Source organism: Felis catus, chromosome A1, assembly GCF_018350175.1.
Source record: "Felis catus isolate Fca126 chromosome A1, F.catus_Fca126_mat1.0, whole genome shotgun sequence".
Taxonomy (NCBI): Eukaryota; Metazoa; Chordata; class Mammalia; order Carnivora; family Felidae; genus Felis; species Felis catus.
In genome coordinates this window covers 48,304,089-48,323,233 of record NC_058368.1, presented here as the reverse complement: position 1 = coordinate 48,323,233, position 19,145 = coordinate 48,304,089, and the positions used below count along the sequence as shown (strand labels likewise).

General features: G+C 40.4%; 1 protein-coding gene across 26 annotated transcripts in view; it reads left to right on the top strand.

Annotated features, from left to right (window-relative positions):
- Positions 1-19,145, top strand: part of KLF12 (Kruppel like factor 12) — a 442,425-nt gene that overhangs the window by 411,970 nt on the left and 11,310 nt on the right. For all 26 annotated transcript variants that reach the window (XM_023252228.2, XM_045054344.1, XM_023252233.2 and 23 more), the window contains one exon: positions 2,350-2,507. In XM_023252228.2, the coding sequence (XP_023107996.1) occupies positions 2,350-2,507 (158 nt within the window). The remainder of the gene's footprint in view (positions 1-2,349; positions 2,508-19,145) is intronic.

Below are 19,145 nucleotides of genomic sequence, written 5' to 3'. Positions count from 1 at the left end.
ACTGCTTAGGATTCTCTCTCTCCCTCTCTCTCTGCCCCTCCCCCCTCATTCTCTCTCTCTCTCTCTCTCTCTCTCTCTCTCTCTGTTAAATAAACTTCAAAAAATAATCTAAATGTCCATCCCTTAGGAAATAGATTTTAAGACTGGGATAAATATTCACTGGACCATATTTCATCTAAGACATGTGTCAACCACTGGATCCAAGTGCAACCCACTGTTTTGTAAATAAAGTTTTATTGGAACATTAGCCGTGCTCTCCTGTTTATGTATTGTCTATAGCTACTTTCATGCTACAAGTGCGGAGTTGATTTGTTAAATGTATGCCGTATGGCTCTCAAAATCAAAACAAAATATTTACCGTCTAACCATTTACTGAAAAATCTTACCAACCCCTGAAATAAGTTTAAAATACCACATATTGGGGCGCCTGGGTGGCGCAGTCGGTTGAGCGTCCGACTTCAACCAGGTCACGATCTCACGGTCCGTGGGTTCGAGCCTTGCGTCGGGCTCTGGGCTGATGGCTCGGAGCCTGGAGCCTGTTTCCAATTCTGTGTCTCCCTCTTTCTCTCTGCCCCTCCCCTGTTCATGCTCTGTCTCTCTCTGTCCCAAAAATAAATAAACGTAGAAAAAAAAAATAAAAAAAATACCACATATTGTAAAATGCACCATTACTTATGTACCGCTAACAAAAAAATTATGCCAGTTAAACTATGACAAGCTATCAAATTGTAAGAAGCTACTGATTTTAGAGACATTAAACTATAAAAAGAAGGGGTGCCTGGGTGGCTCAGTCAGTTGAGCGTCCGACTTCGGCTCAGGTCATGATCTCACGGTTTGTGAGCTTGAGCCCTGCATGGAGCTCTGTACTGACAGCTCGGAGCCTGGAGCCTGCTTCGGATTCTGTGTCTCCTTCTATCTCTGCCCCTCCCCCCACTTGTGCTCTGTCTCTCTCTGTCTCTCAAAAATAAATGAATGTAAAAAAAAATTTTTTTTTAAATTTTTTTAAATATAAAAGGAAGATATCTTAGACTAGAGTCGTGGTGGTACGTAACACTACAAGTTTAAACTCCAATGTTGGCATCAGCGTGGATAATCTCAAATGCTTCATGTTGAGTGAAGAAAAGGCAAGTGTAGAGCACTTTGCAAAATGATGTGAACAACATGATATTTACACGGCTCTTAAAAAACCAAGCAACATTATGAATTTCTATGACTGTAGATATGTATAGGTAAGGATCATTTGGAAGAATTGGAAGAATTCCGAGAAAACTGGTAGCAGAAGTTTGCGCAGAGAGGAAGCGGATGGAAGACAAAGGCGGGGTCAGTCTTCATCTGTGATCTTCTTAGGTAAAGCTTCAACTTCACTTCAAAGAACTCTTGCTCAGAGTCATTCAGCTTTTTAAAAAGAGGTGATTTACTAATAAAAATGAATTTTAAAAAGCGTCAAGACACGAAAAAGCTGGAAGAAAATATTAACAGTGGTAAATTTTGTGTGGTAGAAATACGGATGATTGCTTTTGTGTTGTATTTCATAATAATAGTAAAGAACTCCATGGATAACTCAAGACGATTAGTCATATTCTTCGTTTCTACCTCAAGCAAAAGAGATTAAGGTTTGAAGAAGTACATGTTAATCAATTACCTGACGTTACAAACTAATCCTGTTTTTCGACTGTGGCATGAAGATTAAACAACGTGCAAGTCAGGGCCAAATTTCATAGTTAAAACTTTTTCTCATAATGGTGGTACAGCTAATCTTTAAATACAATGTACTTTATTCCTCACCATGAAAAACCACCAACTGGAAAAGTTAAATGTCAGGTGCATGTTAGTGAACAGAAATAGCTCGTCGTGAGTCATGTTATTGACGTACTGATGTCATTTCTTTCAGCCTGACCTCACTTGTTTTGAAATGTACCTTGTGATTTTACACAATTTTATATGTTTTCACGTGCAATTCAGACCCTGTGTTCCTTATTAAATGCATTCATTTTGTCTGTCTATAGCAGGGCTTCCAAAAATATTGTCCGTGAGTGTCATTCAGAAGTTCCAGATTGTTTCTTTTGATAACAAGGATCCCTAGCACTGCTTTTACTCCGGTTTTGTTTTGGTCTTGTTGTTTTAGCATAGCTTTCTCTCCAGAGGAGCGTTTCGTCAGAAGTAGGTCAAGCTGCCTGTCTTCGAGATTAAGAAATAAAATATGTCCAAGCGAGTGACAGTGGGAAGTGGGGACCTGGGGCCTCGAGTTTATATGAAGCTATAGACCATGAGACGGAGGTCTCGTGCCACTAGAACAAACCAGAGTGCTGTGTGTTTCTCACCACTTAACTCTGGTTTTTCTTTTTCCAGTTCAATTTCACCATTTAGTATTGAGAGCACAAGACGCCAGAGACGGTCTGAATCCCCAGACTCCAGAAAACGGCGTATCCACAGATGTGACTTTGAAGGATGCAACAAAGTATACACAAAAAGTTCTCACCTGAAGGCTCACCGAAGGACACATACAGGTACCGTGTTACAGGTCTTCTCTTCTCACTGGGGGGGGGGGGGGGGGGGGGGGGGGTGTCAGTGAAAATCCCGAGGGGGCCACTGATTGCTTCCGGGGTTGTGAGCGTGCTGGAATGCTGTGTTGCTTGTTACCCAGCCATCTCAAATTGGCTTCCTTTCTGAGTGGAATGATCCCCTCTCTCAGCTGAAAAAGGTTTAAGTCTTAGTGAACTTTAGCAACCAGTGAAGTAAGTCTTCTGTGTCTTAAGGAGGTTTACGATGGTATGACACAGGGATCTAGCCTTCTTCTATGATCAGTGTTGCCACTTAATCACTGTCTAGTTTAGCGGGTTTTAAAATATCCACAAAGCACATTGAAGAACAAGCTGAACAAAATTGTTCTGTTTTCTTAAAGTTAGCATTTTAACCACCGCTTAGATCACGCTTTTCTCCCCCCGGTCTCGTCCCCCAGATAACCCAATAAGTAAACCAAAAAAATAAAATAAATCGACGTACACATAGCACTGTAAAGAGTTTAAAAAATATTTCCACATGATTCCATTTCATCTCACTGGCATTGTAGATAGAGAGGAATTTTAGGAAATTGAGACCACATGTGATTTACTGACTTTGTCACCATCCACTCATCCACACACCCACCCATCCCCCAGCCGTCGCCCTCTCCACCCGTCCATGTATTGATCCACCCACCCCTTCCATCCTCTGCCGTGTGTGTCCCTTAGCTGGCATCCCCTGGCTTCCTTGGCTCCTGAATCCTGTTGGGAGCCACCAGTGGAAGGCAGAAAGCTCTGGAAAGAGACTGGAGGTATAAGGAGGGCCCCACAGTTACACTACCATTTCTCGGAAAAGTGGTGACTAGAATGTGTGAAGCTCAAAGAAGCAGGTGGAAGAGGGAAACCCATTCACACACATTCCTGGCAATTCCTGGTAGCAACATGCTACATGTGGAGTAAGGGGAGTCCAGTGACTCTCCTCAACAGGAATCAGACACCAGCACCTGCCTCTAGCTGGAAACTTCAAGTGTAACAGACTCCCATTGGGCTGTGTGAATAGTATTGCCATCTCAAATATATTAAAATAACCACACTATGAAAACCGTTTCCCAGCTGAGGTAGCAAAATCGTTTAAGCCAGCATTCTTTGCCATTTATTTACTCATGTTATTAGATGGTTTCCAAAGCTACTTTACAGAATCTGCTCCATGACTCTGCAAACACTGAGACCGGGCATCGTGTGTGTGTCTGTGTGTCTGTGTGTCTGTGTGTGTGTGTGATGAAGTTATGGCATAGGAGGCTTGCCTGAGGTCAAAAAAGCATTGTAGAATCTGAAGCTTACTTTTGCTCATCTAACATATAACATATACTTTTAATACTTCCAATAATTCAGCATATTTTGCATACTTCTCCTCATCTTTCATCCCTGTTCCCAATCCTTTTCCTTTTTGTACTTAATTCCAGATTCTTGCCTCTCCATTGATTCCGAGCTTCCCCAGGAGAGGTTTTTATTTCATTTCTTAGACATTATTTTTGAATCAGTTTCTTTACCATTTAGGCAAAGAATGAATATAAAAACATGAAAATCAAATACCATGTTCCATCCTGTCCGTGGATAATGAACATAAATCATAGTCGTTAAGTATGATCAGGTCATAATACTGAGTTTTAAAGGGAGCATTTCTATTATTAAAAAAAAAAAAAAGAAGGATCTATCTACAGTAAACCACCATATATTTCAAGTTATTTCTATTTTCCTTGAGCATACTGAAATACATATTAACGTCATTTGTACACAGACGTCTCTATTCCGTTTATCCGAATGATGAACAGTGAACAAGAGGAAATGGTTTAATTAGGTACTATTAAAGGATCTAACTTCATGGCATTAAGGGATTTGACATAGACTATGAAGGTAGGGGAGACATGATGTATAGTTCAAAGCATTATAAACTTTGAATGTTGAAGCAGAATTAATTAGCTTGGGTTATTAATAAGATGAAATCATAGACTCCTAGGGCCCAGACGGACCTTGTACGCCACAGAATCTACTTTGTTCCCTAACTAGGGGAATCCCTTGGGTGTCATCTCTTACAAAGAACAAGTCATTCCGATGCAGTTTTCTACACACGCACACATCTTTTCTTTTATTGGATCGTCACAAGACCAGGTGGTTGCAGCTGTCGTTACCTCCTTTGTATAATGGTGTCTCCTGGTCAAGTATTGTTCCCGTAGCAGTGATTTTTAGTAACTTCCCAGTGGCAGACGGTTGATTCTTCTGCAAGACAAGTTGGGTGACATTTCTGAGGACCAAGTCCTCCCCTCATACGGTATTGAATTGCCTGTTATGACACTGTTCGGCTCTCAGTACTTTCGGGTTAAATGGAATAGCTCCAATTATCATGCTATCATTTCCGCTTCCTGGCCCTGGTGCCCCTCGAAACCCCATCATCAACGACTTGCGTCTTCATTTCTCCAAACCAGGTGTCCTCCGTCATCTTAGCCACGTCTTTCTAGCTGTATTCCAACATGTCACTGTGTCTTTTAAAATTTTCACACCACAAATTGAGGAAAGAGGTTTTAAAATGCAACAATTGTATTGTCTTCTAGCAATTGACTCTCTTTCTTAGAAAGTCAGCTAAATCAAAATGTGCTGAACACTACATCTTGCCCATCCCTTGTACCTATAACTGGTTTCTTTTAAAACCTAAACATTCAGGGGCTCAGTCAGTTAGGCATCCGACTTTGGTTCAGGTCATGATCTCACAGTTCATGAGTTTGAGCCCCACATCGGACTCTGTGCTGACAGCTCAGAGCCTGGAGCCTGCTTCGGATTCTGTGTTTCCCTCCCTCTCTGCCCCTCCCCCGCTCACACTCTGTCTCTCTTGCTCACAAAAATAAATAAAAAATTTAAGAATATTTTTTTAAACCTGAACATTCAATGTTGTGTTTGTAGTTAGACCTGTCCCTCAAGGGATGGCTCCCTTGGGAGTAGTGCGTTTCCTCTCCCTGGACACTTTTCACTGCAGGCTGGCTGATCTCTTGTAGGAGATACAGGCCAGAATTGGTATTCTGAGGGCTGCAGCTGCCCTTTCAAGTCTGGGAAATAATTATTCTATATCCATTTGATATTGGGGCCCATTCTCCCAATAAGTTGAAATGACATTGAACTCTCTCCCTGCCCGCCTTGCATTTAGTATTTTAGTTCTCTCCTTCAGCTTCTCCATATCTGCCAGGTATTAAGTAGGACAGGTTCAAGGACAAAGCCCTGAGATGTGATCTCAGAGACTTTCGTCCAAGTGGGTCTTAATTCATTAATGAATAGCTAAACATCCACCTAATCGTCCTACCTCCAACCCATCTTTCTTGGTCTCACAGCTACATCAGAATGTCCTTGTGAAATCCCTGCTCCAAACCAAGGCATCCCAAATCCATTCATCGACTTCACAAGGAGATTCTTACTCTGCGAGACATAGCCTCCTAAATTAGCAAATAATAGTACTTCTAAAAAGAAAGAATGGGATTTGGTTGATTTACTGCCACTTGGTTCAGAGGGAGCCCATACTTGTTTCTGATTTATAATTCTATGCGAGATTTCTCAACTTTGCGTTCAAGATGAAATCAACACTAGCTGTATAGGGATTGAGGTTGGCTTGCTTTGCTTTTAACAAATATCTTAGCCTTACCTTTGCTCCAGGCACATTGAGTAAGTTATTTGTGTGTGACCAATCACAATGAGTGTAGCGTGTGGGATTATAACATGACTTATAAGATCTACGCACGCTATAGGAGGTGAGCAAGTAACCATGAGAAATTTTCTTTGATAAAGTCACATTAATTTTACCTTTAACACTTGATCTTTTGTGCATTATTAGCACATGACCAGTCATCTATTTAGGACTCACGCAGTAAATGGAACAAATTGGTAGAAAAGAGGAACATTTTCTAGATAATAGCAATTTAGAGTAAAAAGAGAAATTCTGCAGAATGCCTTTTTAAATTTAAAAATGATGTAAGTATATTGTCATGACTGTGCAGTTTAGATAATAACATAAATACTTGCCCGAACATTTTTAAATGCCTTTACTAACACTCGCCTGTGGTAAATTGTTTAAGGCACAGTAAAAAGGAGGAAAAAACTGTATCTCAGCAATCCTATACAGCAATCCTGTCAGCAGGTACATTGTTCCCCTTCACTGGTATAGATTGTGTCTCCTCTACGTGAAGCAGTGGACAGTGTATTTAAAATGAATGTGCAGTATAATGAAATTAATGGCCATCTAAGCCTTTGTTATACATAACTAGCATGTTGCTATGATTTTCCCTCACGTCAAGAATTTTATTACTTATTAAATGCTCTAAATATAAGTTTTAGAGGGAAATAGTCTTACAAATCTGGAATTGCTATTTACAATTCTCTTATTTTCTAAATATATCTATCATAGTGTTTTCGAAAATGCAGTACAAGAAACATTCAGGCATCAGTGATTCCTTCAGCCACTAGATGGTGCACTACAACCAGCTGTTGGGTCTACTCTAAAAGGGTCTGAGGGTCCCCTGGAACCCTCTGGTGGTGTGTGGAACATGACGTCATTATCACTGTTCTGCAGAATATTGCAATTTACTTATGAACAAAGGAAAGAAAATGTAAAGATACTTTTTAAGCCAGACTTTTTAAAAAGTAATTTTAGCATATAAAAATGCTCAGTTTCAGATGAATCTGGGAATACTTTATACTCCAACTCGATATCCTACTCTCCAGTAAGTCCGTGAGCCTCATTTAGCCGTGTTGTCCAATATTCATTTTAATTCATATGAAAACTATCTGCCTGAATTTTAATCAGCAGTAAATGTAAAGCAATCACATTTCTTATCTATCTGGCTTTATCAGAAGTAACTCATGTCTGAATTTTACACATCAAAGAAATTAACTTACATGGATGCTTTAAAATTATTAACCAATTGCGATTTAAGTCTATAAAATGTGTCCTTCCCTACCTCCACAGATGAAGGCAATGATACATTATTTACCTCTTCCCTTGAGGGATGATGCTTTTGTAATTAATATCATTCTATAATTAACATCAGATAATGATTGGGCATTTGGAGAACACACGTGTGCATGCACACACATTCAGACACAACATCTGTGCTAAATGCTTGCAGATTCCATGCTTTTTCACCTTTCTTACTTGGCTCATCACTTTTCACTGCTATTCCTACATTTCTTGCTTCTAATTTGACATCGGGTTTAACTGCGTGAGATTTCGAAATGGGTTCATGATATTCCTACAAAGACATTCGTGAGTTTTGTGACAGCTGTGCACTTGAGTGGCCTTTTGTTCAGAGGTCTTGTAGTTGCCAGATCAGGTAGTGGGGTGCTGCTTAGATTTTCACATCTATCTTCATTAATTAAATAACTCATTCGTATAAAGCTCTGTGTCAGGTCCGCTGTCTAGATTTGTTGTTAGATAAAGCATAGGGTTTAGTGATGCCAAGATCATTAATCACTGAAGAGCTAACCAACATTTTTCAGGCACAAATCCTTTCCCAACAAGTTGTTGGTAAGTCTCAGGCAAACAGCTCACAAGTATGAGCACATTGGTACTTGCTGAGAAATAGGAAACTATAATAGAAATAGAACTAAACTGAAGTCAGGAGACAAGAGTCTGAATCTGTCCTTGGCCCCTAACTGAGAGATTCACTTCACTCTGTGAGTCTCAGGTTTTCTGTTTCATTTTTGTCTCTGACCATAAACATAGCCCATTGTTGCATAATTACCATAGGGGGCATTATTTTTATATCCCCGGTAAATACAGTGACTAACACATCTCAAGGGCTCAAGAATTATTTGTTGAATTGAAATTGTGTACGTATGAATATTGACGTGGGTATATGTTGTTATTGTAATCATAGGTTCAAGGCTAAAAAGTGTGCATCATTTAGTATACAGTCATCATAAGCAGCTATAATAATGTCATCTCTGTACTTCAGACTCTCCTAATTTAAAAATTTTGTGATTCAGAAAAAGTTGAGTGAAAGCTGTTACTTAATAAGTCCTCTTTATCATCATTTTGATAAAATGATAATGTAAATAATCCTATAAGGACTATATATATAATACTTAGTAAAACATAGTTTTTCATTAGTAACTATGTCAAGAAGCATATGTACAAAACAGATTCAACATGACCCATGTTTATTGAGCATTTTACACGTCTAAGGCATTATAGATTTTTATCTTGAAAAAGGCAGAAGGAGGCATAAGCCCCCATCTTCAATGAACTTGCCCTTAAGTGTACTAGATAAGAGTTGCATGGATAGTCATAACAGAGGTCAAGTGTGCAAAGCCCTATAATAAAGGTCCAAGCAAAAGGACAATAGAACACAATAGGAGCTGTCTATGATGGCCAGGGAGTTTGGGGACACCTTTGTACTCGGACATAAGGCCCTTCTCCTCTGACTCCTGTTAAACCTCGTTTGCTTGACCCTAATCCCAATCTCCCCCTTTCCTCAGGCAAACAAAGGAATAGCTCTTCAACTGTGCTCAGTGTGTGGAGCTCATTCACACATTTCCTCCTACCTGAAATGGCCTGCCTGAGGGGCCTCCTTTCTTCCTGCTTTGGTAGAAATGCTATTAATTTTTCAACACTTATCTCAGTGTCCCCTTGTCTGTTAAGCCATCTGACTACCCTCCTTCCCTAGGCAGGTAGAACCTTCCATGACCCTAGAGCGCTGGGGCATCTCTGTGTCACACAGAAAGGAGGGTACGTGGGAAACACTGTGGCAGTAGAAACAACAGGGCCTGGCATCTGATTGGACAGGAGGGGAGGGAGAGGGAGGCTTTGAAGACCACCAGCATGTGTGGTTAGGAGGGGGAAATGCTATGAACAGACATGGAGACCACAGATGGGAGAGAGCTGGCATTTCCTGAGGACCTGCCAGATCCCAGGCACTGTGCTCAGCTCTAGTAGGGCCTTTCCTATTCCCTATTCTAATTGTATCTCTAAATACCCTGAAAGGTGACAGTACTTACCCACTATCAGCAGTGGCTGAGCAGTGGAGCTGGGATTCAAACACCAGTTTCTCTAGAACCTGTGCTGTTGTCACGACACCCGCTCTCAGGCAGGTTTGCTAATAACCTGCCAGCCTCACCACTCAAGCCACATTCTCATGCATGTCTGGCCAGCACTACCTGGGTACCTGTTTAGTGACTGTAATTCAGGTGCTTTGAAGTAATAAGATAACAAGTGACTTCATATTTTTAAAGCTTTTCATTAATGTGAACTGGTCATTCTTCGGAGTCTATTAAAATGTTACTTTGTTAGAAAGCCAGTGAGAAGGCAGGACCAGAAGTATTAATAAATAAATAGGCAGCTTCTGAGTACTTGTGCAGTGCGCAGCACTGTGCACAGTAATGGGTACGCTGTGAAGATGCGGACGGCAAGGAGTTTTAAGTGTGGGGGGGGAGACAGCCATGTCTGCAAATATCTGCTGGTGTGAAACAGGATAGGAAAGCCTTGAAGTGAGCTTGGTACAAGTTTCCGCAGCAGCACAGCCAGGGTGATGGGTCCTGATGGCACGGGTGTGGTGAAAACCACCTACCCCAGCGAGCAGGCATTCAAGTGCCGTCTGTAAAAAGGAACTGTAATAATCTGGATGGATAACAAAGTGCTGTGAAAGTTGTACTTGTTTTCATTTATGGAGGACTTACTCTAACCTGTCTTGGAGAGTTACCATGTAGAACATGCTGAACCTGATAAGGTTCTGGTCTGAATCTGAATCTGAATCAGATTAATGATCTGAACGCGGGTACCGGTGCTGTACTTACTGTGTTTAGGCATCTTATGACCACCCTCTGCATTTTCCTTCTTTTACTTTTGGGTTTATTTTTTATTTTTATTATTTTTTTTAATGTTTATTTATTTTTGAGACAGAGACAGAGCATGAACAGGGGAGGGTCAGAGAGAGGGAGACAAAGAATCTGAAACAGGCTTCAGGCTCTGAGCTGTCAGCACAGAGCCTGACGCGGGGCTCGAACTCACGGACCGCGAGATCGTGACCTGAGCCGAAGTCGGATGCTTAACCGACTGAGCCACCCAGGCGCCCCTACTTTTGGGTTTATTTTATCCAGATACCAATGAAAATTGTGTTGTAGGCAGGAGTGGGATAATAATTTTCCTAGCCCTTGTACTTTGTTGTGTTCTATCGAAGAATGGCTAGATTGTGAGTTTGGGTCATCTTATCCTGAATGGCAAAATTAACTATTACTGATACAAAATTTGCGGGTTTAATGGAACGATTAAAGATAATGAGGAGCTGTATTTTTACAGAAAATATATCCACCACTAAAGAATATATAAAAAATAATGTTTATTATACTTATGATAATTCAATAAAAAATCTTCATAACTAAGAATAGAATTACAAAGTACATACATTGTTTTAAAGATTACAATAATTAATGCTCATTTGAGTAGCAAAATAGAAGGCTCACTCACAGGTCATGTTAGTAATTTCACAGGTTTAAAATGAGATATTTGTAGACCAACCCTTTAAATAGCACTAGTTTTATTTTTTTTCAACGTTTTTTTTTAATTTTTTTTTTTTTTTATTTTTGGGACAGAGAGAGACAGAGCATGAACGGGGAAGGGGCAGAGAGAGAGGGAGACACAGAATCGGAAACAGGCTCCAGGCTCCGAGCCATCAGCCCAGAGCCTGACGCGGGGCTCGAACTCACGGACCACGAGATCGTGACCTGGCTGAAGTCGGACGCTTAACCGACTGCGCCACCCAGGCGCCCCTGAATAGCACTAGTTTTAGATAAAACCTCCCAAACTTATTTTCCTTCTCAAAAATACATACTCTAACTCATTAGAATAGAAAAGATGGTAGAATGAGTAGAATGCTAGCAGTGGCTCTCCGCCTCACAACATAGATTGCTCATTTTTTTAAGTAAGCTCTACACCTGCCATGAGACTGGAACTCTTGAGATCAAGAGTTGCACACTCCACCAACTGAGCCAGCCAGGCACCTCCCTTAACCCTCTCTTAAGTTAACTGTGGCAAGTTATATTTTAAGGGAATGTGAGCTCTTTGAATTAAAATAGTGTCATTCATTTAAGCAACAATTACCAGCAAGGAGCTGCTGCCCTAGGCCCTGGGGATACGGTAGTGAAGAAGGCTTGAAGCCACCCTCAGTACTCAACCGCTGAGGGGCGGACAGACAGTAAAACCAGCAGTCACGGTGGGGTGTGAGGAGAATTTAACATGGGCGTGTCCAGGGTACCGGGCAGCCACGTGATCAGATTGTCTTTGAGAACATTTTCCTTCAATGTATTGCAGATGTTATTGGAGAGGGTAGGACATGAGACAGGGACACAGAACCATTAGAAGTTGGTGTCAGTGGAAGGTGGCAAGAACCTAAAGAAAGGCCGCTCACAACTGGGGGGTAAACTGGAGAGGACAGCTGGACAGGTGTTTGGAAGGCAGAGCTGGCAGGTGTAATGATCAGGTCGAAGCAGGCAGAAAAGTCCAAGAAATCCCTCCAACTAGAGAACTTTATGACTTGACACCCGAGTAGGTAGGATTGCCTTTTTCTCCAGAGAGCAAAGCAGAAGGAGAAACTGGTCTTTTTTAGGGGGTAGCTGCTGAGTAAAGTTTTGGTCCTGTTGAAATAACCTTTGGACTACCACCTCTGTGGTCGATCTCTCTGTAGTGCTTAGGAGAGAGACTGAGATGTAGAGACTTAGGAATCTTTTCCGTACGAGTCGTGGTGGAAGCCGTAGGAGCCAAGGAGAACTTATGCAGGTGAGAAGAAGTCAGAGTCAAAATCTTGGTAAACATTTCAGGGACGGGTAAAGGCAGAACTCTCTGCAAAAGAAACTAAAAGGAAAGTGTAACCAGAAACATAGGAAAATAAATATTGTCACTACATGGAAAAATAAACTCAGAATAGCCAAATAAAGTATTACCCTTAGACCTTGAACATTTTACTTTCAGTAAAGTATGTTTTTATTATAGGATATTTTAGGTCATTTATATTTGATTTCTGGATGAGAAGGGCTAGCTAGTCTCTGTGTTAACACATTGTCCTGCAAGTACTAATTCACATTTTCAATCTGCACATCTGGCTCTGACCAGATATCCTGGTTTATTAAAGCAGTGACTTAAAGCATTGAGAGGCAAATATAGAGGAGAGGTTAAAACTGTGAGCTCTGGAGCACCTGGGTGGCTTCGTCGGTTGAGCGTCCAACTTTGGCTCGGGTCGTGATCTTGCGGTCCGTGAGGTTCTCTGCTGTCAGCGTAGAGCCTGCTTCAGGTCCTCTGTCCCCCTCTAGCTGCCCCTGCCCCACATGTGCTGCCTCTCAAAAACAGATGAACATTAAACAACAACAAAAAAACCCCTGTGAGCTCTAGTATCCGATTCCCAGAATTCAAATCCTACCTCTGTCACATACCAACTCGGGGTGAAATGGAGTTGGTTACTGCAAAGCGCACGTCCGTAAAGCTCTTAGAACAAAGTGCTGTGTGTGGAAAGTGCTATATGCTTTGGCAAATATTGTTTTCATCAAAGATACGCGTTATGGAATTGCATGGGGAAGAAAGAACAAATCCACTTTGTCTCATTTACACATAATGAAAAAAGACAGTTAATTCAGTCCAGACAATTCAGTGGGGCAGAGACTAACATTGATTACGTGTTTAATTGAATTGACAACATCAAATGGATCAAACAAATTATAAAATACTAAATTATAAGATACTACATTGTTCTGTTCGTAGTTTTATAATTAAAATGTTAGGAAAATCAAGATGAAGATTGGCATCCAATTACCAGAAAACTCTTAATTCTTTTTTTTTTTTTTGAAACATAGCAAACAGGATCTATTTTTAACTTTATAATTTATATTTCCTAGCAAAAACAGAAAAACCTTGAATTTCATAACTATAAAATTAAATATTTTATTGAGCACCTGTCATTTCTCAGGCACATGCCACGTGTACTTTCAGTTTCCCAAGTGTAGGAACAGTGTTTCCATGTTACAGATGGGGAGACGATGTTTCAGAAAGCCCAACGCTCTAGCCTGAGGTCTGATTGCAGATCGATGACTGAGCCAGCATCTGACCAGGCTTTCTGCCCGATTTCAAAGCCTATGCTATTTCAGGCCACCTTAACACCACCAATAAGGAAGGCAGCCTGGTCCACCCTGAGGACAAGTCAAGAGCTTTGTAATCTCAGCTCCAGGTTTCTGTTTCCTCATTTTAAAAGCACCTAATTTCCTCCCAGATCTAAAATTGTGTGAACTTTTATGAACTAAGGTAATAGAAACCAGAAGACAAGATAGGAATCTTGATTCTGCTCCCCCCCCCGCCCCCCCCCCCGTCATATGCAAATACCATTCCTCAAGTGAAACAGATTGTCACAGCAAATATGTTGAGCCTTGAGTGTAATGAAGCTCATTTGTCAGCGTCTGGGGCCCCATAACTTCATAAAAGTTAAACAGGGACACATTTCAGAAATGCACTTCTGAACTGAAAAAAAAAAAAAAAATGCCTGTGCTTCCTGCTGCAAAAGGTGTTCCTTTTCAGTTGCTTGAGAAAATAGCAGAGAGTAGCTGATGTGAGAACATGGGTGTTTTGTTTGACCCAGACTTTTCAAACTGCACATTCCTCTTATGTGTATTGCTTACACGTCATTTTAATATGAAAGGGCACCTGTCTTTTGTCTCAGTACACATTTACCTTTCAGCATTTCAGATGGGAAGATGGGAGGTACCTGAAAAAGTTATTTTTGTTTCGTGGGTTTTGGGAATCCATTCAAGACCTGGTGTTTTCTTTAGACTTTATTATGCTTCTGCTGGGTAAATGTCATGGAAGTGCATTTAGTGACTCTTAATCCTTTTCTTTAACCAAAATTGAAAGAGACAGGGGTTCTCATAATAAATCAGTTTGTTGACTGTTTCAAGAAGAAAACCCTGACGTGAGTTTTCATTTTCTCTGGACACTTAATTAGACTTCTGTTTAAATAACGCCTGTGAATACACACACACACGCACACACACGCATATAAAATTGTATTTAGCTTGAACTCTGAAAGCGGAGTTAAAAAGTGTTTCATAACAAAACTTAACAAACCCCCTTCCTTGTTCTTTTTTTTTTTCTCTCTCTGTTTACTCTTTATAGGACTGTTCCACTTTAAAAAATAGAAGCTTTTTTGCTATTCGTTTTGGTTAACATTTTCCTTTTTCAGAGGTTTTCATAGTTTAGTCCAGGTTTTTTAAACAACAGAGGAGGACGGATTGTGCTCAGAAATAGCCGCATTCTTTTTTTTCAAATACAAAGTGTGGAAATGGCTTGGATTTGTCATGGGACATGGAGAACTTCACGCTTCAGAACTGAAGACCTGAAAGTTAGTAAACTCCCCAAGGTATGGCATGGGATTAAGCTACCAATTAATTACCTAGTTCATGTCCTTCGGTTTTTCTTAAACATTAGTCGCTTAATGTCTCAACTTAGCAAAGAAAAATCATCTAAACTATGACTTATTGGTAATGACGTGTACCATGTCATTTTCTGTCATTTCATTATTTCGTGGGATGAGGAGAAGAAACAAAAATCACAGGTGATCTGATGGTGGAATCAAAACTTACAGGTTTTTTTTTTTTTTTTGAAAAATATTAACTATTCTTTCAAAGATTTTGCCACTAGGGATTCAAAGTGTACTTGTGAGTTAGACAAAAGAAGGAAGAAGGTGGGCATGCTGTTTTTCTTTTTAGCTTATTTCTAGAGAAAACAGTTTTGAATAACACATTTGCAGAAATCTAATTCAAATGAGTGTAAGGACAGTTCACGATTCCTGAAGAAATTACTGGAAATCGTGTTTACTCTCCCCATCATCCTCCTGATGCACAGCAGCTGTGTACAATAGAAGCATAGACCCAGGGAGATGCCTGACTCCTTTCATTGTCCAAGCCAACGCTTTCCATAGGAAAATTGTCATGGGACATACACTCCCTATTCTGTGCCTACCACTAACTTCTTAGTAAATTTAGTTTTCTACTTTCCAGCAAGATTTTGGAGGAAAGAAGACAGGATGGAAGAAAGATTCTGTCTGTTCATTATATCCTTTCAGGGCTCATGTCTGCATACTACAATATATCTTACAAACGTATTTATCATTTTAATAAGCTTTTCCTCACATCATGAAGTTTCTGTTACCCTAATTTGCTTACAAGATTGTATCCTTTAAATTGCTTTAAAGCACAAGCATAAAATAAAATACAGAGTTTAATACAATGCAGTGGCCACTAAAATTGTTCTTGTATCCACTTCTGGAACTGACTAGTCCAAAAAGAACATTTATTGATTTTGTTTTTAACAAAATGCTAGGCCCTGGGCAGGTATAATCAAAACCTAGGTCTCTCTCTCTCCCTCTCTCCCTCCCTCTCTCTTTTGCTAATATATATGAGTTTTGTTCTTACGGGTTTAAATATAATTTATTGTCAAGTTAGCTAACATACAGTGTATACAATGTGCTCTTGGTTTTGGGGGTAGATTCCCGTGATTCATCGCTTGCATACAACACCCAGTGCTTATTCCAACAAATGCCCTCCTCAGTGCCCATCACCCATTTTCCCCTCCCCCCACCCCCGCATCAACCCTCAGTTTGTTCTCTGTACTTAAAAGTCTCTTATGAAAACCTAGGTCTCTGGAGTGAAGAGCAGAAGCCAGCTCTCTGCCTGATCAGAACATCCATCTCCTCTTCTCACCCCGTATAGCTCAGCCTCTATTTTTTTTTCCTTTTTATTGTTTTCTTTTTCCCTTCTGTTTTTTTTTTTTAAGCATGGAGAGAAAATACTCAAACTCTAATTTTATTAATGAGGCAATAGGGGCAAAGAATATTATGCTTAAGTTTTCATGGATATTAAAAAGAAAATATACCTTTTTATAAGAAATTTTCAAGAAAAAACTCACTTATTGCTCAGACAATTAAGTTTACTATTTTCTGATACACTTTCTCCCTCCCCACTGCCGAGTAGCGAAGGTTTGCATTCTTCGTTATATGCCTTCATTCATCACCTAGCCCTTAATAACTTAAAAACTTTTATCATTTTCATTGGTTTTATTCAAGAGTAGGGACATGTCTGCCTCTTGTATTTTTGAGACCTTTTCCTTGACTTCCTTTTTCTTTTTGAGATATAATTGGCATACAATATTAAACCAGTTTCAGGTGTACAACATGATTCGATATTTGTATATGTTGTGAAGGTATCACTACGGTAAGTGTAGTTAACATCTATCAACACAGAGATACAGATGGTTTTTTTGCCTGACAAGAACTTTTCATTAAGATCTACTCTCTTAGCAACTTTGAAATATATAATACAGTATTCTAACTACAGTCACCTGCTGTTCCATTACATCCCCATGACATATTTTTTCTATAACTGGACATTTGTGCCTTTTGGCTCACTGCACCCATTTCACCCAGCCTTGTCTTTCATGATCACTGATTGTGCTCTGATTCCACCTCACAGAATACTTCTCAGATTTTGCACAGAGTTTTCCTGCTCCAAGTCTGTGGGCTCACAGAAATCCTTGCTACCAGTTACTGCCTTCCCCAGTTATTTTAGGCCCCACCCCCTAAAATAGCCATGTCAGGAACGATGCCAAACAGCTAAGCTACTTTCCGATCCTTCCCTATCAGTGTTCTCTCCCCCAGACTCAGTAGCTAGTCATAGAAACTCATCATGGTTCACAATGGCCTTGTAAGACGACTGTAGTGAAAGGGATTGGAGAGGAGCCTCCATCATCATGTAGAATCACTGTTCTACACTGTAGAATCTCTGTAAAGTTTACAGAGACATGCCTGACCCTACCCCATCCTGACTCTCATAGGAAGACCCTCCTCATTTTTTAATGAGCAGAAAAGACCCTAAAGATATTTGTAAAACTCAGATTGGATTGGGTGAGCCTTTTCAGAGAGTCACTCAATCCAGAACTCTCAGAGTATGTGGTGTGAAATATCACGTGTTTATTACTGAGTGTGCTGTTAGAATTTTAGTTGGGGTCCTTAACAGAGAGTAAGTGATTATTCTATAGCCAAAATAGTCCCTCACCCACCCATCCCAAATTAACAGTGTGTATTATATACCCCAAGTCAGTAATTTAATGTAATCAAGAAGCCTACGCAAAGTTCAGGTGCCTTCCTAACATCAAGGATCAGTGGACTTTGTGTAAAGGGCCAGATAGTAAATATTCTAAGCATTTCAGGCCTAGATGCTTTATTACATTATTCTCTCTTGCAGTGCTCAATTCTGCCATCACTGGAAGACAGCCATAACCAATATGTAGACAAATGAACATGATTTGTGTTCCAATAAAAACTTATTTATGGATACTAAAATTTGAATTGCATGTAATTTTCATGTGCCATGAAATAGTGCTCTTGATTTTTTTCAACCACGTACAAGTGTAAAAACCATTGTAAGCTCAAAGTTGGCACAAAATACAGGCCAAAGACCGGATTTAGCCGGGGAACCACAGTTTACCACCCTCTGCTATAGATTTTCAAGTGTAAAGGACGTAAATGGCATAATTCAACAGCCAAAATGAAAGTAAAATGAAAGTATTATAACTGTGAGGAAGAAATTAGAGAATATGAAGTGCCTACTTTGGAGGTGCAAGGAAGTCCAGAGAGCACCTGAGACAAGAAAGTGTCCCCAAGGCAGGCCATCCAAACCTCTAACATCCCTCCTGAGATGAAATTAGAAGGCCCTGTGTCCTCCTTGCCTCTGCTTATTTTCCAGGCTCATCCCAGCTGTGGGCCCTCTTCCCCTCACTCCATCTGGAACAGCAAGGGGAGTCGGACACACATGACCCTTCTCCATCCATCCTTCAATTTAGAAAACGCTGTCTTCTTTCCTTCATAACTTTACACTCTCTGTGGCTGGTTCCTGGTGACACAGGAGAGAGCTAAGAAATGCCCCTTGGTGACTGAGTCCGCTAGCTGAGCGCAGTGCCCCAAAGATGGATGAGTTTTTGAAGACATGATTTATATCAAGCTCAGCTCCTTATCACCCATGCTCGTGATATAAATGTCACAAACGTCTAGGGATGGCATGTAAATAAAAGCATGTTAACAGTTGCCAGTGATATACTATGGAGGAGACACTCAATCTTTTCCACTTAGGGGTTTTGCTGATTTTTATTATTATTTTAATTTCTGTTCAACTTTGGTCAATAGACACCTGCAAATGAAGATTTTTCTCTCTGTAGGACATCCAGAATGTGTCAGAGGGTAAGGTTTTGGGTTAATCCACTCAGTAGGCTTCTACTTGAAAGGAGTTCTTTCAGAACAACCTGGAGCTTTCTGTGGCCCACAATTAGAGCATCAGCATTTCTAGATTTAATGGGTCTGTGCCGTTCACTCACTTCTGAAAGGATCTCCTGATCCTGAAAGGGCCCATAGGGATAGCATTTGTTTCAGGGTTGAGTGAAAAATGTTGGGTCCAGTTCAGGCTAGTTCTCCCATGTAGGTGTTCCTTGTACTCTCGTGTACAGAGCCTCATAGTTCTGTGTGTGTGTGTCTGTGTGTCTGTGTGTGTCTGTGTGTGTGTGTGTGTGTGTGTGTGGCAGTTTTG